Source organism: Tyto alba, unplaced genomic scaffold (assembly GCF_018691265.1).
Source record: "Tyto alba isolate M040663 unplaced genomic scaffold, T.alba_DEE_v4.0 Super-Scaffold_10, whole genome shotgun sequence".
Lineage (NCBI taxonomy): Eukaryota > Metazoa > Chordata > Aves > Strigiformes > Tytonidae > Tyto > Tyto alba.
In genome coordinates, this window is record NW_024881262.1 from 27400522 (window position 1) to 27425777 (window position 25256).

Sequence of the window (25256 nt, forward strand, 5' to 3'; positions counted from 1 at the left end):
CTTGTCAAATACCATCACAAAGTGGGGAAAACACAAATGTGTAATCAAGCACATGCAAGAATAAACTTAACAGGGGAAACAACAAGAAATAAACATCTTCAACAAGAGAGATTAGAAATATAATTAATTTATCAGCACTGAAATCTATGGAATATAATTTTCATAAACCAAACCTAGTACATATTATCGTAGAGTTTTGGTAAACCTTGATAGTATATGCTATTCTAACATTAAAATTAACTTTATGCAACAATATGGTTATTATAGGGATTAATCCAATTAAATTAAACAGGATAGGTTTGTTTCTGAGCTAGATAGAACTAGTTTTGCTAGGGCAATCACGAGGTAAGAGCCACGCTTTGTCTCAGTCACACAAGAGTTGGTTCTTAGTCCAGAAGAGATCCGGAAACAAGCATGAGATGTTGCTAACAGTCTGATTTGGAACACACAGATGAGTGAGACAATAAATGCTGGTGAGCACAAATAATTTTTGGAGCAGCAGGAATGGTCTGAAGACTCAAAATATATCCTGAAAAGCGAGATCTAATATAACCAACCTAGCTGAATGTGACACTTACGGGTAGCTATTGTGGTCCTCAAAAACCTACATAGGGAAAGCAGGAGGACTTCTTGTCTCTCATGAAATACATAACTAGAAGCTGAAATCAGCCCAGTTCAGACAGATAGGAACGCACTTTTTACACTGCCATTGATTAAATGCTGGGACAACTCCCAGAGAAACACTGCAGGCTCTCTATCACTCCCGACTTCATAGATAGACGTCCTTCTAAAGTTGGGTGTCAATTCAATTAAAAACAAACAAATCTATCCTAACTATAGCAACCACTGAGCAATGTTCTATGGCCTGCGTAATGCAAGAGGTCAGACTAGGTAATCACAATGATCTTTTCTGGTCTTAAGCACAATGAAAAAGCTGTATATGTTTGCTTCTTCTTTAATGCCTCTGGCAGCCACTGCCATTTTGGACTGCTTTTGGACTTTGATTCCAGATTGCACAGCAGCTCAGAGACTGAAGTGAGTCTCACCTTGTACATAATCCATTATCACACCTAACAACTTCGTAGCAATGCTTAAGGACACGGGGTTTTTATACCAGTAACAATCCCAAGAACCTGAAAAAGGACCCCTAACCAGCAATTTTTCTTTGCCTGCAGGGTAATAAACCACAACAAAATATCCCCCTGTTCACGACATGTAAGAAACTGTTCCTGTATCAGACCATATTGATAAAGATGTTCCATCTGCGCTGTCCTCACCCAGCTGTGAAAAGAAAGCAGTTAGAGGTAAAATGGAATCCCTTTTCATCTCTTCTACCATGTCCAGTCACTCAGTGCAAGCTATATTATTCAAATAATGGTCTGGTTTCAATGGATAGTACATATCAGAGAGTATGTATCGGTATGAAATGTCAATACTTCTCTTTTCCAGGTTGTGAAAACGAAGCTGTCAAAAAAGGCATTTGGGAAACATCCTAGAACATAACGGCACAGCCTGAGATGATTTACAGCATTCAAGCCCCACTTGTCAGTTATGACCTACTGAAAGCCATAACTGGCTTCATTTTTCCCAGCATGGAAGATTATTTATTTTGAATTCAGTACATAAGCCTTTGTAAGGGGGAGCCCCTTCCTATTTGCCCATTATCTTTACGTAATCTACCTCCAAGACCCAAACCATTGATGGGTTAGTTCTCTAGACCTTTCCTCAAACTTCCCAGAGAAGAACAAAAGCAATACCATTTCTGGAAAAACCCGCAAAGCTTTATTAAACCCTGTAGGCCATCCTCCCCTTGTACATTTGCATTGGTATGTATACTGCATAAACCGAAGCATTTTTCAACAAGCAATATGTTTTGCCAAAATCTGTTTTTTAGTTGACTCAACTTTTCAACAACAGCATGCAGTGCTAACTCTGAGCCTTGTTTGAACATTCTGGGAGAAGTCACATTTTAAAGCTTTTACAATAAATGCCACGTGATATTCTGCATCATCTTCACCAGCTTCAGGAGTCTGTCTCTGTTGAAACACAAGTAGTTTAGTATACTGGCAATACAACAGCTCACAGATACTGATGCAGATTAAATTACAGCCTATTGTATCCAAAAGGCACCTCTAAAAGGTGCAGAGGTAGGCAAAAAAAAAAAAAATTGAAGCTTGCATATACATCTTACCATACTAGACTGTTAGCTTACTCTCCAGGTGATTTCAGCCAAGTGATGCTGTAATGCTGTATCCAGAAACCAACACAAAAGCCAGAGTCTCCTTATGGCCCTCATCTGTAACATAAAAGTAAAATTTAATTCTTGCACTAACAGCAAATACAGCGTTCTGTCACTGTATAAGTAGGTATAAGGCACTCTACCTTGAAGGGATCAAAAGAATCCAAGTAGCCTCAAAATCCAAGGACAAAGCTGTTTCCTTCATTACCTCCTGGTGGAAATACTGCATTTTGTTAATATTAAAGAGAGGTGCCAAATTCTGTGAAAGGAGATGTGAAAAATAGGAACTCCTGGTATCAGAGAAGAGAGCCACTGCCGAAGTGGGCCAAGCACACCACTCCAGATGGGAACCACCTGACCCAACAGACTGCCTGGCTCCCAGGGTCTTGACTCCTCTCCAACTCACTGATCTGCCAAGGCCAAACACACTGAGCTCAGAAGGAATCCGTCTGTCAACACAGACACCCAGAACAGCATTGTCTGTGAAGGACATCACCACAGCTTCACCGCTACACACCATTCGCCTCAACCACAAGCACCACTGCTTCCTGGCTGCCTGGGAACAATCTTAGGAAGCCACCTCTGTCAGAGTATTGTGAGCAAGGGTGCCTAAAGGCTCAGACTGAAGTAGGAAAACAGAATGGAAACAAGAATCAAGAAGCTTCTGGTCCTCATGAAGGGTCCCGTTCTGTGACTCTTTATGGTGGTCACGCAAGACCTCACCCAGGCACAAGGGAAGTTGTGGAAAAGGAGAGAGGAAGAAAAAGGTGTTGCCTTTTTAGTAGCAGCCTGCACTTCAGTTATCTTGAAGTGGAATGTTCTGGGTTTGTCTGTGTGGCAGGGTTTTTCGTAGTGGGGTAACGGAGTTAGGGTGGTGGCCCCTGTGAGAAGCTTCTTGAAGTTTCCCTGGCTTCAAGTAGGAGCCACCTCTGGCCAAGGCTGCACCAACTAGTGACAGTGGCTGCACCTCTGCAAGAAGGTTTTTAATAAGGGGAACCTGGGAGGAGGAGTTGGGAGTTGTGAGAGAGATACCTCTGCAAACACTGAGGTCAATAGAAGAAAGTAGAAGGGGGTGAGGGGGAAAAAAGAGAGGTGCACTGGAGCAGAGACAGCCCCCCTGCAGCCCGTGGTGAGAGGGCAGCCTGTGCCCCTGCAGCCCAGGGAGGTCACCAGTGGAACAGATGCCCACCTGCAGCCTCTGGAGGAGCCCACGCCAGAGCAGGCACAGAGCATGGAGAAGGCTGGGACAGAGGGAAGCAGCAGCCCCCCCAGTGTTGTTGTTTGGTGCTGGGAGGACTGCAACACGCAGGGGTGACCCATGCCACAGCAGCTTGGGAAATGCTACAGTCCATGGGAAGGACTCAGATCAGAGAAAGTTCAGGGAGGACTCTCTCCTGTGAGAGGGACTCCATGCTGGAGCAGGGGAAGAACACAAGGAGTCCTCCCTCCTGAGGGGGAAGGAACAGACTGACCATAACACTATTGCCTGCTCTTCTGTGTTGCTGCAGGGAAGAAGGTAGAGAAATCGGGAGTGAAGCTGAGCCTAAGAAGAAGGGAAGGGTAGGGGGAGAGCGCTTTTAAGCTGTGGTAATACTTCTCTCACTGTCCTAACTCTATGAAATGTTGTTGCTGTTGGTGTTTGAATTAACTTGACCTTCTTTTTCTTCCCCTGTCCTGGGTCTGAGTGAGTGGTGGGGTTTTTTGGTAGCAGGGGAGGGGGCTATAGGGGTGGCCCCCTGTGAAAAGCTTCTTGAAGCTCCCCCAGCTCCAACTCGGACCCACTTCTGCACCGAAACTGAGCCAATCAGCTGCGCCTCTGCGATAATGTATTTAAGAAGGGACATGGTGAGGAGGAGTTGCTGCAGCTGCATGAACACCAAGGTCAGTGAAGGAACGGAGGAAGAAAGGAGGGGGGAGGTGTGCCGGAGCAGAGACCCCCCTGTATCCTGTGGTGAGACGGCAGGGCGCCCCCCCCCGCCACCCATGAAGATCTACAGTGGAGCAGACACTGATTTATGGCCTGTGTTTTTCGCCTGGATGATCAAGGTGCTGTGCCTGAAGAAGGCCGGGGTCTCGTGGGAAAAGGCAGCCCCGCTGCTGTAATTCAGCGCTGGGAGGATTGCAGCACGCAGGAGTGTCCCACGCCAGAGCAGTGTAAGGAAACACTGCAGCCCATGGAAGGGACTCACATCGGAGAAAGTTTGTGGAGGACTGTCTCCTGGGAGAGGGGGACCAAGTTCCAAAAGCTCCCCCCACCAAAGATGGCAGAAGTGGCAGCACTGACTGCACCCCCTATTCCCTGCCCCTGCACCGCTAGGGGAGGAGGTAGAGATACTGGGAGCAGAGCTGAGCCTGGGAAGAAGGGAGGGGTGGGGGGAAGGTGTTCTCAAGATGTGGCAATGCTTCTCACTGCCCTGCTCTATTACGTGTTGTTAGTGAGTGTCTGTAATAAATGTATGGTTTTTTTTTTTTGATTCCCCTAACAAGTCTGCCTTTTGCTTGTGACCATAATGGGTGATTTTTCCCTCCTGTTCTTATCTTGAACCCCAAGCCCCTGGCTCATCTATCCCTTCTCATTTCCAGAAGAGAAGGGGGAGTGAGTGGCTGCGTGGTGTTTGGCTCCCGACCAGGCTCAAACCACGACATCCCCTAATGAGTCTGTCTTTTGCCTGTGACCATAATGGGCAAGTCATCCCTCCCCGTTCTTACCTTGATCCCAGAGCCTTTTGTTGTATTTTCTCCTTCCTAGTCCCGAGGGGAAAGGGGTGAGTGAGCAGCTGTGTGGTGCTCAGTTGCCCTCCGAGCTCAAACCATGACATGGAACCTCTGCTTCACACATCTGGTCTCTCAGACCAAAACGTGCATTGCACCCCAATGAGGTCCAGAAATTGCAGCAATTGCTGCTGCAGGACACCAAGGGTGATCATTTGGCAAATTACTCTACAAAGATATTTGTTTCTTGCATTTATTCTCCCCTCTAGGCCATGAAAAATACAGGAACAGCATGCGATTTGAAAAGAGGAATGTGGAAAGGCAGATGTACAGAACTGCTTTTGTCACCAGCCAACAGCAGGACAACCACATACTTTATCTTGATCTGATCCCCAGCAAACAACAACTGGTTGATACTGCAGTCAGAAACCGATGCTAATGTGACCTTAAATCTTTCAGCTCTCACCCCTCCATGTACTTCAACCACCACATAACAGGGTACATGTGCCACAGGGACCTTCCACACTCACCTATTCACATGACTCCATAATTCCCTGGAGATTGTTATACCTATTCTGGCCAGTTACTATGCTTAATATATCTGTTGTCTTGTTCCTCAGGGACTAAGTATGTTGATAATACACTGACGTTCACCATCATGTTCAAGAGCATCTAAAACATTTAAAATTGATTCTTCTTACACATTTTCACAAAATCGTTAGTGTGACAGTTCAAGGTTTGCCCAGACCAACAGTGTCTTTTTGCCATCTGCTCCTGACAGGAAAGGAACAAGCCTGTGTCTGCCAGTAATCTCCCAGCTGCCAGTATGTGGTGCAGCTGGCCCCCATGCAGACCCTGGCAAGCAAACAGGAGAGATTTTAAACCCTTGAGCCCTGTTGGGATACAGCTCCCATCAGGTCTGTCATTATTTGACTTTGTTACCACTGCAGAGATAAAACATCCTAAGATTTATACCTTTTATCCAGATTCAAGCCCAACACAAGACAAGCTAAAGGTTTTTTTTTTAAAAAAAAAAGTACAAACTTAGTCAGGTAAAGCACCAGTCTAACTGCAAAGTTGGAACAAAGCAACAGAACAAAATCCAACAACAACCAGTAGTCACAAAAGCTCAGAGACTCAGAAAGCCTGGATAGGCTTTCTGGCAAGAGTGAGAGGCAGGAGAGCGGACGGTAGGCCCCTGTGTGCAATGGATGCTTTGTGCCATGGAACAATCACAGATTCTCCATGTTTAAGTGACAGAAATCTTCAAATATACAGCCTTCCAAGTCTCAGCAGCCCGGCAGAACTAGCAGTAAAACTGCACTCAAAGACCAAATATTAAAGGCCAAGAAAGTTGGTTTTATAGATTTGCTTAAGACCAGAAAGAATCATTATTAACCTTTTGAATAACCTCTTGTACACACAGGCAGATTAATTTTTCCTTCGGAAGTAGTTCTTAAAATAACTCATTGCTAGTAATACTAGACACATATTTTTTTAAAACATAACTGAAGGATTCATTGATGGGAACAGTGACAAATCACAAAGGGAGGGCTGGAACAGCAGGATCACAGGAGACCAAAGGAGACAGCCTACCGTTGTAATATACCGGGAATGGAACTCCGGAGCATCCTTCAGGAACGTCAGGCCAGGATGCGTTTCCACCACATCCTGCAAGATAAGACCAAATGAAACAGATTTTCTTCTCTTTTTAATGTTTACAAGTTACTGCGTTTACAAACCAATGCTTTTGCTTACTTTTGAAACTGTATTTGCATCATTAACATTAAAACTGAAATGACATCTTTTAATCCATAAAGTGAACCTTCTAGAATTATAAGTAGAATACATTTTCTGGGCAATACGCACCTGTTGGGCCATTTTGATTTACTTAAGGACAGAAAAACAAAGGAAGAGAGTTAGTGAGTAGATGAAAACTCATTTTCATTGAATGAGACAAAAAAATTAGTTGACCATGCAACTATCTCCTCTCCAAGATTTTTTTTTTTTCTCCATTCACTGAAGATATTACCATTCATTAGAGCTAAGTGTCAGAAATAAACATTCCTTGAAAAGTCAATAAAATTACCTTTTATGTCCTCCACAACAATGAGAGCTCTTGTGAGCCTCAGAGTGCATACAGATACGATCAGTGCTCTTCCAAAATTTACTTAACTACCTGTGGAGATGCCTCTTTTTCAAAATCTGCTTTTTGTAAGCCAAACAGTGGCTCATGATGCCAAATCTGCCAAAAAACGCATGACTGAAAACATAGAGAAACTGCTCAGATCTTGAATAAATCAATGGCTGTTTTATTTCTGCATGTCTGACTGCTCTACCCTTTAAAAAAGTTTTAGAAATTTTGCTTTGCCTGTATCATGACACAGCAAAGGGATAGAGAAGACACAGTGCCCTTCGGGGTGTGATATGACCAAATTTTGGCCAGTCTAACTTGATATCAAATATGATGGTGTAACATGGCATAGTGTTGCTAGTCTCTGGTTGACTGACCAACAAGATTGTACATGCCTTTAATTGCACCAGTAGCTAAAAAACAGAGCTGCAATCAGGAAAGGCAGTGTGCCCAGTGGAAAAAAAGACAAAAAGTAACATGAGAAAATTTACCCATCACAGTCCCAGTTTTGTTCGACACACAGAGTGCAGACAAAGTCTTTCCCCAAAGCAACATCTCCACAGTTTTTGCATAGAGGGCAACACAGTGCGAGAAATCCAGGGATATGTGGAAAAGCTCAGAAGTATCAACAGCTGATTAGAGGAGCAGATGGACCTGATTTACAGATAAACTATAAAGAAACCCTAAACCTATCCAGAGCCTGCCTAAACAGCCATATATCATTAAACGATGATACTCTGCTTTGTAAAAAGTATCACATGTGAATGAAAGGAAAAAAAATTAAATCAGGATGCACAGATTTAGCCTGATTATTAGGAAAAAAACGCATCAGCAGTAAGACTTGTGCACTAGCAGGTTTAGAGGCATATACAATTGGTACCACAAATATTTTGCAAAGATTTCCACACTGATATTGTATCTGGTAGTCTTGCTAGACAAATTCTATTGTAATTGTCAAGCAACTTCTATAACTTTAACAAGCGTTTACGCTGTGCTTGAGTATCAACAGCACCATGCATTTTTCCCAATAATCACCTAGAGAAATGGGACAAATTTCAGCCTGGTCACCAGGCACTGATCAGTATGAATCCTGACAGGAGAATAAATAAAGCTTTGACAGTCGTCAGCAACTTTAGCAAGATATATAGCCGGTTGGTACTTATGTAAAATAGTCCACTTAAAATGCTGATTTATATTTCACTCCAAAATAAACCTCACCCGGGTGCTGTTCAAATCAAAGGTCTGCATGTCCTTGGTGAACATTTAAAGACATGAAAATAACAAAGTTACAAAGTAAACATAGTGTGCTCTCCCTCCATCCATTCACTGCTGAGCTGTTGCAGGTACCTGAAGCAGCAGGATGAAGTCCTCCTGTTCCAAGTAGTCACAGCCAGGCTTCGCTAAAAGGTATGTGAATCTGGATGCATCATCATGGCAGTTACCTAGGATTCTATGAGAAAGATGAAGAGTTATTCCAACCACCTTGTACCTCACAGGACAGTTATGAACTACAGATGGCTTATCAAGTGCCTTATCACATGTTACACAACACATCTAAACTGTGAATTGTGCCAAGTTGACCTCAGACTACACCCACTTTCTTCAATACCTTTCAGCAGCACCAAGGTAGTTCCACCCAGTGGAGCTTTTTTTCATGTTCAAACTGCTGTCGTAAACAAGGTTTCTTACTGAAGACTGTTCTTTCTTTGATTCCACAGTATCTTAGTAAGTAACCTGACGTTTCAAAATGCTGCATGCTCACCCATCTCCTCTGAAGTCAACAGGATCAACCTAATGGGATTCCATAACAGACATGCTCTCCAATTTAATCCTTTACTATATTTCAATATTTGAGGATATTGCCAAACTACAGCAACTAAATTTTCAAACAGAAAAATCACTCCTCAGGAGGGAAAAAAAGACTATCCCTCGTTAATTATGGCAAGCTGGCTGCTGTGCACTGAAGTCATGGAGAACAGACTAACGAAAGAATTAATAGGACTGAGTAGAGAAGCCTGCAAATGCATTCCTTCGGTTGACAGTTTGCATCTATGACACCGATTCTCATCTCTGCTTTCTTCTAATACAAAATATTATGCTGGTCAAAGGTATCAGAATTACTTAATTCCCTCTGAACAGAAATATCATGAAAATGGAAACTCCGTGACATTTACCAGGTAACTACTGAATGCCTGTAACAGAAGAGAACATTTGGGTATCAAACACTAAGTTGTTCATATCGTATAAGGGAAACAATAAATTACTCAAAATTACCTTGTATTCTTTATTAACTGTGAAAATACAAATGAATTGTTAATTATTTCCTATGAGTGATTAGTCAACCCCCCTCCTCTCTTGAAAGTGTATAAACTGACATTGAAATACAGTACTGAAATGCCTGTAGTTTTCAGAGATCACACTAACTGGCTCACCGCTAATTCTGGCCTCATCATTCTATCAAAAGCAGACTTTACAAATAAAGGGGTTTTTTAAAGTAAGTCTTCCAAGAAAGGAAAAAAAAAAAAAGAAAAAAGTTAGTGGCTGACAAGCAATCCTGTTAGCTGCACATTCGTATCACGCTAACTGTCAATTAACAGATACACTCTAAATGAGCTGAAGAGAAGAGGTGCTAATGTTCTAATGTTTTAGCTTAAAAAAACAAAACAAAACAAAACAACAAACAAATCAGACACTTAAAACTAAGTTCCAAAGCCATGTTTGAGCAACAAACTAAAAAAATGTGATTTTCACAAGTGCTCTATATCCATCAACTCCTACTGACTTCACATGACATCAGTAAGCATGTAGCATTCTGAAGAGTCAGGTCATCTACAATGCTTGAAAATAAGCTTCAGCAATTAAAGATACCTGCTTTAAAGTTACAGCTGTGTTAAGATAGCGGTAGTCTAACTTTACCAGGAACACTACATTTCTTTCTGTCTACTATGTTTCCAGAAAAAAAATCTGTAACTGTCAGAGGGGAAGAAGAGGGGAAAAAAAAGTCTTTCTAAAAGAGCAATTAAACTGAGAAAAGCATACAAAACTTGGCTTGGAAATAGTGTGGCTAAAAGAATACAGAAGAGGGGCATGACCACAGTCTGCAAATATCTGAAGGATGTGAAAGTCAGGAGTGAAAATATGCGGTATCATACATAAGGGATTAATTAGGGGTAATTGGAGGAACCTAAGGAAAGAAAAAATGTTGTCTGTGTCAAGAAAAACTTACTGATCATAGTCACCCCTAACATTTTTGCAATTTTGCCAGCGTAACTAGAAGCTGTTTTGACAATATTATCACAGGAAATACTTTGGGAACTCAGGGTTAAAGGCTACTTCAAGAATCTGAAGAGCAACCATTACGTCAAAAATTAGAACTCACTCTGGATATGAGATGGAGACATTGTTCAGGTGTTTCACAAAGTAGGTTAAAGCCTGAATCGCCCTGGAGGGAAAAAGATTGGGCAAGAGAGCAAGTCTGTTCCATCTCACACCTCTGACTCCAAGCACAACATATCCAGAACTCTGAATTTTAAAAAGGAGCCTTGACTATGGTATGTGGAAGTGACTGTCAAAACCCACGGGCTTATTATACAGCATGCTTGAGGAAGGTGATAACTATTAAAGCTCCCAGAGTATCCACTTGTATGATGCTCCTTTATTTTACGTTCCTTCTTCCGGTCCTATAACATTATCACACACCTCTACGCGTTCCCAAATGACAGTTAGTGCCCTAGTGTAGCAGCGATAAGGCTCAAGATAAATATATCCAAAATCCACTGACATCTATCAGCTACCTCAGAATAGCTAACATATTTATAGGGAGTGTGTTAATATATTTCATATGTCAACCAGAGCAACACATCTCATCATCTATACAGTTGCCTCAAAGTTTGTTGATGCAGCATGGAAACAAGTGTTCAGGGAGCTTTGGGGAAGAAAACTTAAGCTGATGGAGATTTTTAAGCCCTTTAATATCTTCTAAAGAGGAGACAATGATTTTTGAAGTCTGGTGGAAGAAAATAGAAAGAAAGGAAAAGAGGCTTCAGTGGTAGGCTGTTACTTTTCCAGAAAGAGAATTTTGCATTTGCTATACTCACTTTCTCCACATAGATACAAACGAGTGTACAGATACACATCCTGCCCTTTCTCCTCCTGATGCATTGAACATAGGTGCTTTCCAGTAGAGTGGGCAGCCACATATCTGTAATGAAACACCAGAACAAAGAGGAATACGAAAGCAGTCAGAGAAAGAGCCTGCTTGTTTACACACCAAATTCACCATCGAGACTTCTACAAATGGGAAATAAAGCAGTAACAGCACCCAGGTTAGTAAAAAAGCTATTTACTGTATGCCAAGGTTCAGAATCCACCTATAACTTTCTGCTTTATCATGGACCTTTTCTAAATACCTGAGAACTATGTCCTGTCAGGCTAGGAAAAGGATCAGCCACTATCAAGCTCTGAAGTTCTCTCTGACTGAACTGTTTAGCAAGATAGCCTGCAAAAAGATGTGGAGAGTGAGAGGCTGCTCCTTCCAGAAGAGTACTCACACCAGCTACCTCACCAACCTACCTGAAAGGATGACCCATTCTCCATATGGGCTGACTTCTCGTGGACAGCAAGGGAACTTCAATTCTAATTTCAGACAATTATTGATTAAATGCCTGAAGTGAAACAATTCCCATCTCCGTTTTCAGTGCAGTACCTCCCACCCAGAACAGCCTGTTTTCCCAACACTGCTAGATCTCAGCAGGATATCAAAAAAATGAAAGCACAAACAGAAGGAGCAACAGGACTCCCTGAATGCAACTTTTTAACGAGCCTCCGCAGAAGCTGCTAACTTCCAGGGTGGTAATCAATGAAAGCTCAAGCATTTTGTACTCAGAAAACTAGGCCTGAAAACAGCTTCAAACATTCAGCTGTTGCCACTTTCAAGAAATATCTTCAAGAAACCTCTTTACCACAATGATCTTTCCAGCCTTGATTGTGGACGAGGTATCAGAACATCTGCAAAATACAGGCCTTGGAGGGAATGCAGTTGATTCAGGGCAGGCACAGGTAATAAAGATACCACACCAAATAAAAGGAGGAGTATTTTGAAGAAGTAGCTAAGGCATCATTTCTGCTATCCCCACAAACCCTCTTTCATCTTTTCTATGAAACACAACCATCCTGCAAGTTGACTCTCAACTTTTTGTCTGGGCCTGCAAGCTTCTTTGAGAACCTCGATCAGCATAAGAACTGCTTTCAGATTTAGCCATCCCTGTGTCAGGCAACTGTGCTTCTACAGTTGTTCCTCCTACTCTCAGGAAAGACATTTACTTTCTGCTGTTTTCCTCTGTGTAGCTGGTCCTCCTGCATTTATTTCAGACCCCCTGAACTGGTACCATTGCCAATAATCCCATGGAACAGAAGCAAGCCTTACAGGACTCAAATGGCACGGAGCACATCCATGTAGAGACCAGACAGAACGACAGAGGTCTCTTCCACACCACCCTCCTGTTTTCCCCAGTTTGAACATGACAGGCCACACACAATTGCCTGTCTTGTCACAAAACAAGTTTCAAGTCTTTTTTTGGTCAAGCAGCGAAGTTTGTTTGTTTTCAGAGGCGGCTTACAAATAATGCCACTCAATGCCTCTAAAAACAAACAAAAAACCAACCTTGTCTCTCCTTTCAGAAAAATCTTCCTTCTTGCAAAACAAGTGCTCCTGTTGGACAGAACGTCGTTGCTCAGTCTACAGTGCCAAAGATGCATTCAGGGCAAACTGAACATATGAGATACGTCTGACAAGTGCTAGTTTTAGATCAGCATTACTAAAAACCATGGTTGAAGGAGAGGAAAATAGAACCACCCGTCTGCATCGTGCTCCCACACAAGTGCTGTGTTTTGTTCCCTGAAGCCAGGAACTCATTAGCAGGCTGTAACAACTCCAAGTCTGCTGACACCTGCATTATGGATATTGAACGTACACATCTCAGTGGCTGAGGGTTGACTAAGCATTTCCCTCTTCCATGTCCGAGGAGGGGCAGGTTGGAAGCTGCCTTGTCAAGCAACACTGCAATAGCATACACAGATCATGTCCAGATTAGTGGGACAGCTAACCACAAAGAAGCTAGGTGGCACTACCTGAAGCCACAAAGGCAGACTAAGTTTCTGCTGTCTCTTCTGAGCCTAACTATGGAGAAACAGAAAAACAAAAACGTAGTTTGTATTTGGTAAGAAATCTGAAATAACCACTTTGCAAATCAAAGCAAGAAAGAGCATACACATCAGGTGTGACAGACAGCAAAATGAGCTCATTTTTGTTTATCATTTTCTTAATCTAAGCAAAAACATTCAGAGCAAAAGGATATTGGTTCTTTTTTCACTGAAAATGAGAACAGCTGTGAGATACTTTATTAGTTTTAGTTTCAGTCATTCTCTCCAAAAAATAAAAAACCTAGAGGGTAGTTACCTTCGCAATTTTCCCCATTTCACAGATGTTTGCTTTCTCATCTTCAAACTCTGTAAAAGCTTCTTCAATCCTGGCAATGATTTCTTCATGATTAGTGCAGACATTCGGAAGTCCTTTAGGGAAGTAGAAACGTGGAATGTTTATTGACAAAGGGGTACTGCTGGTGGCTTTATTCACAGGCAGAAGAGTGCAAGGGCTAACCACGGAGTTCAAAGGAACTGGAGATGAAGTTCCAGGTTTCTTCTCTTGTTTACTTTGAACCTGAAAATACAATGAATACAAAATACTTTTTAACAGCATGGCATACCGAGCAGGAGAAAATAGTTTGTGCTCCCAGTTTTTAGGAAAAAAAATAAAATATCAAAAACCATCAATAATTAAATTACAACAGAGGGATAAAAATGCATGTCCTACCTCAGTAGCTAATTAAAAATTTTCTGCAATATCAAACATTGAAAATTTAGGACACGTCACATCTGCTTTTATGTAGTTTCTGTGCATTTTAAGTATGTAGCTGTGGATTATGATATACTATTGAACCACAAGAGAACACACTCTGCAGTTCAGCAGTACCATAGAACAAGGACAGTGCTATTTCTTGTAGTGCTGGTCACTGTGTTGTCATTCTGCCCCATAAACAGCAAAGCCTCAAAAGCTGCTCTTTAGTATTCCCCCTTCAAACCAGAACACCCACCCACACAAATGTCTTGCCTCATGTATGAGCAAACACACTCATAACACTGACATTTTCCACCCCTTGGGAACATAATTAGTTTTGCTGAAGTATTGCTTCACAGATAAATTAGGAAAATATTTGCAAAATTGTCTTCTAAATTTCAGGAAGCTGTTTATTCTATACCCACCTTAAACAGCTCAAGACATGATTTTGTTCGATGTACTAAGTACTAGCAAATCAATTTTTACATTAGGAATTACTAGCAGCCAGCACAGTTTGCCATTAGGCACCCATATGATACAGCACACAGAATTAGTGCAAAATGTAAAGGTCTGTTTACAACTTCAGTTGAAAGAGTCCTTTAGCAGGTGAAGCACCCAAAAGTCTCACTGAATCAGCACCTACATCATTTGCTGAAAACCAGGAAGAAAAATGGGAATTGAAACTAGGCCTTTCACATACCTGTTTGAAGGTGGTCCTTTCTCCCACGCCTACCACCTTTTTTCTTTTATCTCTATCATCCTGTCACTCCTGTCCTGTCTGTAATAAACCTATGGCTGGTATGGTGATCCCCACCGGATCACCCTTCTAATAAACTAGAAGATTGCAGAGATCTAAGTTATACATCAATACTTTTCATAAAAGGCAGCACTTGTATTGAAGTACATAATAATATCCTAAAAGAAGTAATTTTTTCAGACATGGGAGAGAATATTTTTTAAATTCTGAAAAGTAGTTACAGTATAAGCAGCAGAATTCAGATGCTGGAATACTGAGGGATGACAAATTCCCTACTAGCCCATGAATACACATTTTCTTGGGAAAAGGCAACAGGCTTGCCTATTGCACAATGGTTCGAATGCAAGAGTTATTAATATAACAACATATGTGATAAGAGGCTAATAAGGCAATAGTAGAATAAATACAGCTGCAACTTTCAGTTTGTTTATTCTACTATTTCAAAATAAAATGGTTTTAGGATAAAGTAGCCAAGTTCACTAAATACAGAAGAATGTATATGATGAACTGATTAAACTCTTTGCCTTATTGTTTTCCAGAAACTTGAAGAATTTTTCTTAACACATACTGAATACCCCAACTTACCATGGGTTTGCTTTCAGGAAGGTAAAGAAGTAAAAGATTGTAAAAGCTTCCTTAAACCCTGATTTTACCTGCAGTTTAGAATACTTTATAACCCAGTCTTCAGAGACCGGAGAAACAAGAGATGGAAGGATTTTCCTCTGCTTCACTGCTCTTTCTTTAAATGGGGAGGACCTCTCCCTTCTCCCAAATGCTGCCCCATTTCAGGAGCAGGAGCACATGCACTTGCACACATATGCCAGCTGAAGCACACTGTTGTACTCTTAACTGCTCTGTACAGAACACATGAACCTGGAGCTTGGGTTCCTTCAAGTCCTCTTTCTGTATCTCACAACACAGGAAAAGCTGAAGATCACTTTCAGCCTTCAGGATTTCTGAGTCTATCAATACCAGTCTTCAAAGTCTGTATGGTCCTCAACAGAGCTCTCAAGCTTTGGAGAACAAGCCAAATGACCATCTGTTCTTTCTCCCATTTTCCTCAACTCTTCCTATTCTCTCGCATACTGCATATCTTTGTGTCTGATCCTGAATGATGCTGGAGCTCAAAGTGGGCCAGGTGCGAGGCTCAAAGTGTTACTGGGGCTGAGGAGGGCTGCAGGACAGCGTAAAACATGAGCCCTAGTTCCTCTGTCCCACAGCATGACGATGCAGGTAGGTGACCTGAAATGGTGGCAGCAGGGGTTCAACTGGGGGAAAGTTGATCCCTCACTTTGGGAGCAGCAGCTGACGGGAGTAATAAAAGACGACTCTTCTCACGGCTTCTTTTTCCTCTCTACTCAGCAGAGTAACAAAAGCAAAATCCAGATGGGCTGGATGTCAGGGGTAGATGAAGATCCATCCCCCTTGTACAGCTGTCTGCTTCAGTAAGGGAGGCTAAGCAAGAAGGGTGAATAGAAGTCCCCAAGACAGGCCTTCTCAGGAGGCCTCCATCTGACTGGGAAATGGTGGGTTAATGAATCTGACCTTGGTGTGTAAATCAAACTAATGATTTGACTTGGAGAACTCACACACACTACCACTTCTGCTTTTCCTGTCCCCCTCTTACCCTCGCTGCCTAGCTAGCGGCTTTTCCAGCCGACCCAACTCTACTGGGTACTTTTCACTTTCTGGATTCCAGCAGAGGGGAAATCCCTGCTGGTCTCTCACAGCACCATATTCATACAAACAATGCAAAGCTGGAACAGACAATGAGGTGCCAACTGCAGCCACTTGACTTCTAAAATAGGACTTAACATCAGTTTGTCTTGAAGACCCACTTTTCAGAAATAGGTTTACGGCTCATTAATCTCTTCAATGCACGCATGTACTCCTAGCTGTCAGGACTGTGAGGAGCTAAAAGAAATGACACAAATTTAACAGAAAGGTCCACAAACCCAAAGGAAGCAAATCAACATATTGTTCCCTCAAAGGACATTGACTCTTCACTTTAAGGATATATCCCTTTCCCTTACAGTACAAGAGAATAGGATTTTTTTTTTCCTTGGAAGGCAGAGGCATCCCCAAAGCAGACCACCACAAGAACACTGTGCCATTTTCCTCCTCTTGTGCGTACCACATACATCCCGATACAGCACGAGATTTGAGCTAATCATCCTGTAACACAACTCACATACTTTGCCCTGGCCTCCATCTTCTAAAGAGCAAAGCAACTAATTTTCCTCCAGGTACTGCCAGAGTCACCAACGCTCGGTACCAGCTCATATAAACAAGTCAGGACCCCAGAACCTACAGTAATTTCCTGATCCACAACCAGAACACAAGCCAGAAGGTTAAACATCTATAGCAGCAAGACAGGGAATGCTGCTAAACTTCAAAATACAGAGCCAGTTCAGACATAGGTTTGCAGCCCACCTACCCAGTAAGACTGAATCACTAGCTCCTGCTCAGTCCTAGTCAAATAAGGCGGGAGCATTGCTCATGGATGGCTTCTTTTCAGAAGATTCTACTTCAGCAATACAAATAACATTTTTGAACTTTGTTTTCTTCCTTCTCATGTAAGAAGTAAGCTGTCTACAACAATATAAAGAGAAAACAACCAACAGCAACTAATTCTTGAGGACCCTGCTCCCTAGAACAATCTTGCAAGTTAATACTCTGGGGTGGGTATAACCAGCTGTCAGCCATTATGGAGTCAGCAGGGACCTCAATTACAAGTATTTGTGAAAAAATTAAGGAAGTGTTATGAGGGAAAATTTGGTGGGATTTCCTTGGGAAAAAACACTTATTGCAAAAAGTTAAGCTTAAATGCTGTCTGCTTAGTGGAACACATTTCTCCAACAGGGACGTGCATTTTCAAAAACGGCAAGTAAGAAAGGAAACTACAAATACTATAATAATTCTTTTAGCTTTGTTACCAATAGCAAATAGAGGGGTTTTTTTAATATAGAGGAAGCGAGATTAAAGCCCTTTTAAAAATACTGCTCTACAGCACAGTGTAATTCACCTTAACTAAAATTTGTCCATCCACTATATCACCTTTTGCCAGTCATACAATTTATTTATGGACAGACTAAAATAGTGACATCTGCATTATAAATAAACCAGACAGAACTACAGCCTCATTGTAGCTACACAAACAAAGCACAAAGACTAAACCTCTGCCATCCAGGCCTGTCACTCAGGGACTTGTTAGTCCCAGCAGAAATCTCCACAGAAGGAAGGAGAATCACATCAAGTGCTCAAATACTTTCTACTCCTTCCTCCTCAATCTCCCACAGGACTCTAGATAATATATTTACCAGTTTCTTGTTTTTTTCCAAATGGGATTCTGTAATCCTCTTTTCTAGGGTAGAGTGACTCAGCCTGGTTTCTCGCAGTCCACAGTGCTGACTTCATGTCTCCTTCCATTTTTTACAGTTCCTGTCTTACTGAAGGCTGACAGTAACTGGACGCAAGCCATCCTCAAAGATCCTCAGTTCTCCAGAGCTGATTTGTATCTATCACCCAAGACTTTCTCTTCCTTTCCTTCCCTGGAGCCCTTTCCCACCATTGTATCTTTCTGCTGTCTCTCTGACCCAACTCTAAGGACAGTAAGAACAGCAAAGGTTCATCTGCACATAGCTTTCAACAGCATGAAGAGAGGCTTATGAGAAAATGCCTTTCTGAATAGAATCTTTTCTACCGTAAATCGTAAACTCACCAGCAGAAACACAGTCCAATCACAGTAAAACAAAAATGAAAACAAACTCTAAGCAACACAGAATCACAAAACAATTTAGGTGGGAAGGGACACAGCGCTAACTCTAAGGCCAGATCAAGTTCCTCATGGCCTTATCCAGCTGAGTTTTGAAAGCACAGACCTCGCGTGCCTCCACTGACAAGTATGTCTACAGATCTTCACACATACCCTTTCCTTGACTGCTACTACTTCAGCCCACACTCCAAATACTTCCCTGAAAACTCCATGGAGAAAACCACCAGTGTGCATCCAAATTAATTCAGACAGAAGGACAACAGTGAGCATAAACTCCCACTCCTCACAGAAGCCCCACTGCAATTCTGATCTGTCCTGATTCGCAGATGACACTTACCTAGGGGGAAGGCTGGCATGACGGAAGGCAGAACCTCAGGTGGAGAGGCCTTGACAAACTAACTGTTCAACTACTCCCATGAGAAAAGGTGCCAAGTTCTCCACCTGCGTATAGCAACCCCAAGCACCCATTCTGGCTGGGAACCCTCTGGCTGAGCAACAGCCCTGCCGAAAAGGATGTGGGGAGATAGTGCACACCAGGCTGAACATGAGCACACAGCGTTGGCTGATTACAAACGAGGCAAACTATGTACTGGACTGCATGAAGAGTAGGGCCAGGAGAACACGGGAAGTTGTTATTTCCTCTGCCCGACGCTAGTGAGGCTGCCTCTGGATTACTGTGACCAGTTTTGGGCCTTCACGTCAGAAAGGATCGGGAGAGACCAGACAGAAATCTACAGAAGGCAAATCAGACAGTCAGGGTCAGGAGCACAGGGCAGGTGAGACTGAGGGGCTGGGCCTGTTTAGCCAGGCAGAGAGGGAGCTAAGGGACAGACTAATGACAGCCTACAGCTATCTGAAGCACACTTAGAGGTGACGGAGCCAAACTCTGTAGTGGCACATGGTCTAAAAGGGGCAACAAGCCATAAATTGCAGCTTGGGAGGGTTAGGCTGGAGGATGAATTTAACTGAGGGAAGTACAGCCTACAAGAGGTCACTGGGAGGGGGTGGGGGGGAATCCCTATCCTCGAGACTTGGATAAAGCCAGTGCTGATGTGACCTAGTGTTAGGAATAGTCTTCCTACAAGTGAGATGTTGGATTAGAGACGTCCCTAACTCCCTACCAGCACTGCTGTGGGAGGTTCTCTGATCCCTTCATAAACAGTCCTGCAAAAAAAAGAGGATGAGAAGAGAAATTTACAGCTCTGAAAATGGACAGGAGTTTTACAAAAATCCTTCTCCTCCCCTGCCTTCCTGGCCAACACCTATGTGTTCCACAAACTACCTATCGGTCACCTCTCTGCTCCCTATCACTGCCTCATTACCTTTTCTCCTGCTAGCACTTCTTCTGTACTTAGTGAGCCCAATTACCTATACTCTCAGGTCATCTCACACTAACACACCCAAGCCACAAAGTATAGCCCCACAAGGTACAAAAAGTAACGTATCACTGCTGCCAAATGGGAGAGCCTCCATCTCTGTCATCCACCTCCAAGTGTACATTGTCACTGCATCCTAAATGCCAGCTCCAGAGCTTGCCAGACCCCTCTGTGAACCAATTTAACCCACATGTAAAGGCAGAAAACAGACTTAGCTTTGCTGCTGGATGATAGATAGTCTACTGTGTTATGAGTTAAGCCAGTTCACAGAAAGGCCCATGGTGCCCAGTGCAAGACAAGGGTGACACACGACCAGGAGATAGTAAGAGGGAACAAATACTGCAAGAAAGAGAAGAGGAAGTAAGACCATCTTTTTTTCAGCTGCAGTTGCCCACTGCACTAGTTTACTTGCCTTGGATCCGCAGCCCCAGAGCACTCATTCTTGATGCAGTTAGCAGAGATGGTCACTGCTCCTACTTTGGACCAGATGGAAGGCTCCTGTAGCAAAGCCTTGTCAATTTTTCCAGTGGGTATACTAGGAAATCGTCTCTCCCCGCAAGCCATACCCTGGTTACGTCCTTGGGTGATCAGACTAACTCTGGAGAGTGAACTTAGCTGTGCTGCATGGCTCTTGCTAGTCTTCTCTAAATTGCTCGTGGTCCCCACCCAAGCTTATTACTACACATCATGACTTCATGCAATCCTCCTCTAGGGAGTGAAAAAAAATGTTCCGGAGATTAACCTCATATACGTATTTTAACCTGTCACCAGAAATCATGAAAACAAAATCCACTACAATATACTCTGAAGCAATTTTAATAGCCGTTTCCTAGGCAACAGCTACACCACTCAATTTCAACTTTTTAAACTTCCTCACTGGGTCACCAATTATTTAAATATATATGAAGCTCAAGATGGGTTGATTTCACCATATTGTGATCCCCTGTAAAGCTGGGGTGGCTGCACATCTATTTGGTGTTCTAGCATAAATTGCTCCCACCTTTTGCCGTTTATCCCAGAAAGCAAGTACAGCAGCTTGGATTTACCAAGAAATATAGCTGTGGTACAACTTCCATTTCTTTGGCTACATCTCCACAATCGTAAGGGTTTTTTTCCAACCGAAATGATTCTATGATCTCCTTCAGCCACAGCCCAGAGATAGTAGGAAACAGCACAAAACAGCACCTTGTGATGGTAAAATTACAAATGTCAAAGCCAGGTAGGCTGGTCTGTGCACAAATTTTTACAGTAGAGAGCACAATCCGCTAAATACAGAGGACTGTTGTGGTTGTTCCACATGCAACAAGAGACATTCAGAGCAATCACATACACAAATAGAATTTTTCTTACTGAAAACACAAAAGAGATTTAGTAGTCTTACAGTACATCTCCCTATCATTAGATCACTGCCCTTGCTGTTAATTTTTTCCCCTTGTTTACAAAGACATTTTAACTCTGCAATCTAAGCCTAGAAGGTTTATTTTTAAACCTGCTGGTATCTAGCTGCAAATAACTTTCTGCAAATAGACACGCCTAGGGGGGACACAGTTTGATTCTCTGACCCAATAAAAAACACAAAGCAACAGAAAAAGAAAAAGAAATGCCAAGCATTCAAACCTGGGCCTGCTGGAATGACTTCAGCCTCCTCTTGAATCGCGATGGAAGAACAAAGTCACAGCCCTTCGCAAGGAAGGCTAGCTCCCCTCCTAAGTCTGGGTCCCTCCGCAGAGAACTCTCCTTGATCATCATCCTGGTTAGCTCCTAGGCAGATGTTGCCCCTTCCAGAAGGGGCACAAGGACTCTGTAGGAGACCACGTCAAGACCAGCACGTTGCTTTCTTGGTTTTGATTTTTACAGGCAAAAAATGGCAAATGGCTTCAACATACTACGTCTTCTCTCTCTTCACAAGGACAACATCTAGAGATTTTATCTCACTCCTGAAGTCAAACCTCCCTTTTTTAACTTCTATTCAAAGTATCTTTCAGTACCACCAGGATCTTCTGCCTTCTTGTAATACTTTAATTGAGAAACATGATCTACAACAGAATCTATTTCCCTGCTGGCTACATGACAGACAATCCGTCCTTGGCTTGTAATAGGCCAGGGGTAATATGGGAAAGGAAGCACCCACCACCACTACCAAGAGTGCTAAAATTAGATGCACTGCAGAAGTGGCTAAATATACCATCTTCCCCAATAGTTCTTACTTTATGTGCTTCAGTGCTGAAACCCGAAGTGCCAACTTGCATCAAACTCAGAGTTAAACCACACGCTCTCAGCCAAGGCCTGTGAGTTTATGATGCTAGTGGTTTGAGGTCCCTGCTTCTGAGGTGATGAAACAGATCAGCATTAGTTCCCACTCTAGACCAAAGGCTGTAATTTTCAAAAAACACTGATTTTTCTTCATCTCTTGGAAAAAGAAAATCACCTAGCTTCTTTAACGCCAAGCAAGCCCATAAAGATCACCTTGGATAATAAGCTCATGCATTCTAATGCCGTTCTTAAGTAAACAGTTTCATAAAAGACACCAAAACCACATCATCCTTCTTATTCACTTTTCCCATAACTCTCTCAAGGCAAAGGCAAAGCAATTCTTAGTGGACAATAGTCTACTCTTTCTCTGCAGGACCCTGTACAAGCAGACTTCAAAGCCTTGCCCAAACTTTGTCTAGGCTTAAGTGTGTTCTCCCTCGTCGATCATGACAATGGTGCTAACAAAGGCCTAAATCCAGTCCTAACCCCACAAAATGAATGAATGCCTGGTCCCATGGCCTGCTTTCCCTACTTGACTTTAGAAGTCCTAGCTACTTTGCCAGTTTACTTTCTAAGCTTAGTAACACAGAACGACATCCAATTTCTAGCTACCAGGGCTTGCTTCTACCAAGATCGTGCATTTCAAATGAAAATGTCTCACTGAGCCTCACAAACAGAAAGCTTTTATTGGACATGTGCCTCTGATATCCTTTTCCTGGTTTCCTGTAGAAGGCATAAAGTTAATTCAAATAAAGCATCACTTGATGTGACTGGACTACAGATACACACAAGCAGCCTGTCCACAACAATGCTTTTACCATCACAGATTTCTTCTTGTGCAGTTAAAATAGGCTGTTTACTAGAAGAGAGACTCCCAGCTGACATTAACAAGAGGATTTTTTTCTTTGTCTTCATAAATCTGTATCAAATCCCCCAAGTTTATTTTCTCTCCTGTTCCTTCTCAACCATCAGGCCACAGTCACACAGCCTGGGCTGTGGAATACAGTTCTTTATGAAAGACCTGAACAAGAATGTATCACAGTTTGGGTCCCTTTAGGTCACTGGAGCTATGTCTGAACTGTGCAACCTGGGAACTGAAAAAGCTCTGGTACATCTGTATATTCAGGGCTTTAAGTCCAAAGAAGCACAAGGTTATTACCATGTCATCAGCCCACTTTGACAGGTGCCCTGCAAATGAATATGAAGCCTAACAAAGCGGTAGGATGAAGATGGGAATGAGAAAAGTAGCCCCAGAAAACAAAAAGGCAGAATGCTTTAACTGGAATTGCCACTAAATGAAGGATACACGGATCCACATGCAACAGTTTTGGAATCAATTCTGTTTTTCTTATTTTAACAATTTTTTTCTAATCATTAAGGCAATGCCTAAAGAGCCCACAAGGCTCCGCTGTACTGAGAGTCCTGCACACCTCATATAACAGCATGTCAGAAGATGATTTATTTTAAATCGTCTGTGACAAGTGGACTTACTTAATCTTCAATTGAACTGTCATCCCACTTAGACTACCGCTCCTCTTACTGACTGCACAGGAAACATGGCCCAAAGAACCCCTCATATCTACAGCTGCATCCAGATGAGCTACAGTGGGCTTTAAAAGATCTGTTCACGGAAGAGGCACATTTATCCACCAGCCACTAGACACTACTTAAACAACCAAAACAACCAAGTACTTTTTCATTCACAAATTAACCAGTCACAAAAGATCCCAGAAGTTTGGGGTTTCGTTTGCCTTTTTTTTCCTCCCACTAATAACCTGCAAAAAAATACAAGTAACCTGGAAGCAGGACTTGCTGTGTCTGAATTCCAATTTCTTGCACTACAGCAGGTTCCTAGTATGGTGGTACTTATCCTCAAAGCACACAATGTGAGTATAAATTAAAACAAAGTACTATGAGAAACTGACAGTAAGGAAATCCTGTATCAACAGTTTCAAAGTCAGCTGGACAAAATCCACAGCAGAAAATCTGGTATCAACAATCTACAGACCAATGGAACAAACTGCAGTCAAATTTAGAAATTCCTCTTTACTATAAGTGACCCAGTTTAGAGCACAAAGGTGAGAGAATCTAAAGAGGTGTCAGATTGCCTTTCTTAGCCATCAGAAGATCAAAACAATCTCACCTGCGCCTAAAGCTGGAGGCTTAGTCCTAAAAGATGTGGATGATTTCATCATTGCAGGACTTAGCTGTACCCCAAAGCCTGGCTGCAACAATTCAGTGCACTCATCACAGCCAAGAAGGGCACCAGCTTTAACTGTTTTCAAAACAGATTAAACTTCTCCAGCAACAGCGTGACTTTTTCGTGGGTTGAGAGTCAACGAGGCTGAAAAACTTAATGTGTATCACCACACTTTGTTTAACCTACCTTTAGACATCTACTTCAAGATAAATCAACTTCGCAAAAGCAGAGACTGTATCTGCCCTGGTTACAAAAGGTGCCCACATGCCATGAAAATGTCCTTAAGTGTTTGGTATCAGTTCTTTTAATTCTTTAATTTTATCTAAGCTGTTTTTTTTTTTTTTCCTCTGTCATCTTGGATTCCAAGATACTTTAAGATTCACTAATTATTTTCATTTATTTCAATAACTGTTACCAAACAGAAAAAAAAAATACTTTTCCACTATTTGGGTGTAGAAGTAATGAATAATCAATGTTTGAAAAAGAGCACAGATTATGTGTATAGCTCAAGTGACATATATTATCAATATCTGATCAAAACAATTTGTAACATATGCAAGATGAAAGCTGATTTTTCCAGAGTTTACATTATATTTTGGATGCACTTTGCGAAAATGCAATGATCTCATGACAAAGTTACAATCACTGTGATGTTACAGAAGTCACTCTTTTACAGTTAATCACCACACACAAAAATCCTTCATAAGCATATCATTAAGTCTGCAAAATGAATTAGTACACAGAATTATGAAGCAGCATTTTGAAGGGGCAGAACTACAAAGTTGCCTGGTCAACCTTAACCTTCTATGGTTATGAAACAGTCTTAATTCCACTCAGAGCCACCCTCAGGCCGCCTGTTTAAGCGTGCAACATCGACATCTTAATACAAAAAAGCATGGTGTGTGGCCTCAGGAC

The 25256-nt window shown here is 42.2% G+C and overlaps 1 protein-coding gene across 1 annotated transcript in view; it reads right to left on the bottom strand.

Moving 5' to 3' along the window:
• PPP2R3A (protein phosphatase 2 regulatory subunit B''alpha) overlaps positions 1–25256 on the bottom strand; it is a 58639-nt gene that overhangs the window by 14439 nt on the left and 18944 nt on the right. The window contains exons 3-6 of the mRNA XM_042798930.1: positions 13543–13803; positions 11183–11286; positions 8433–8535; positions 6548–6622 (exon numbers count right to left, since the gene is read on the bottom strand). Of these exons, the coding sequence (XP_042654864.1) occupies positions 6548–6622; positions 8433–8535; positions 11183–11286; positions 13543–13803 (543 nt within the window). The remainder of the gene's footprint in view (positions 1–6547; positions 6623–8432; positions 8536–11182; positions 11287–13542; positions 13804–25256) is intronic.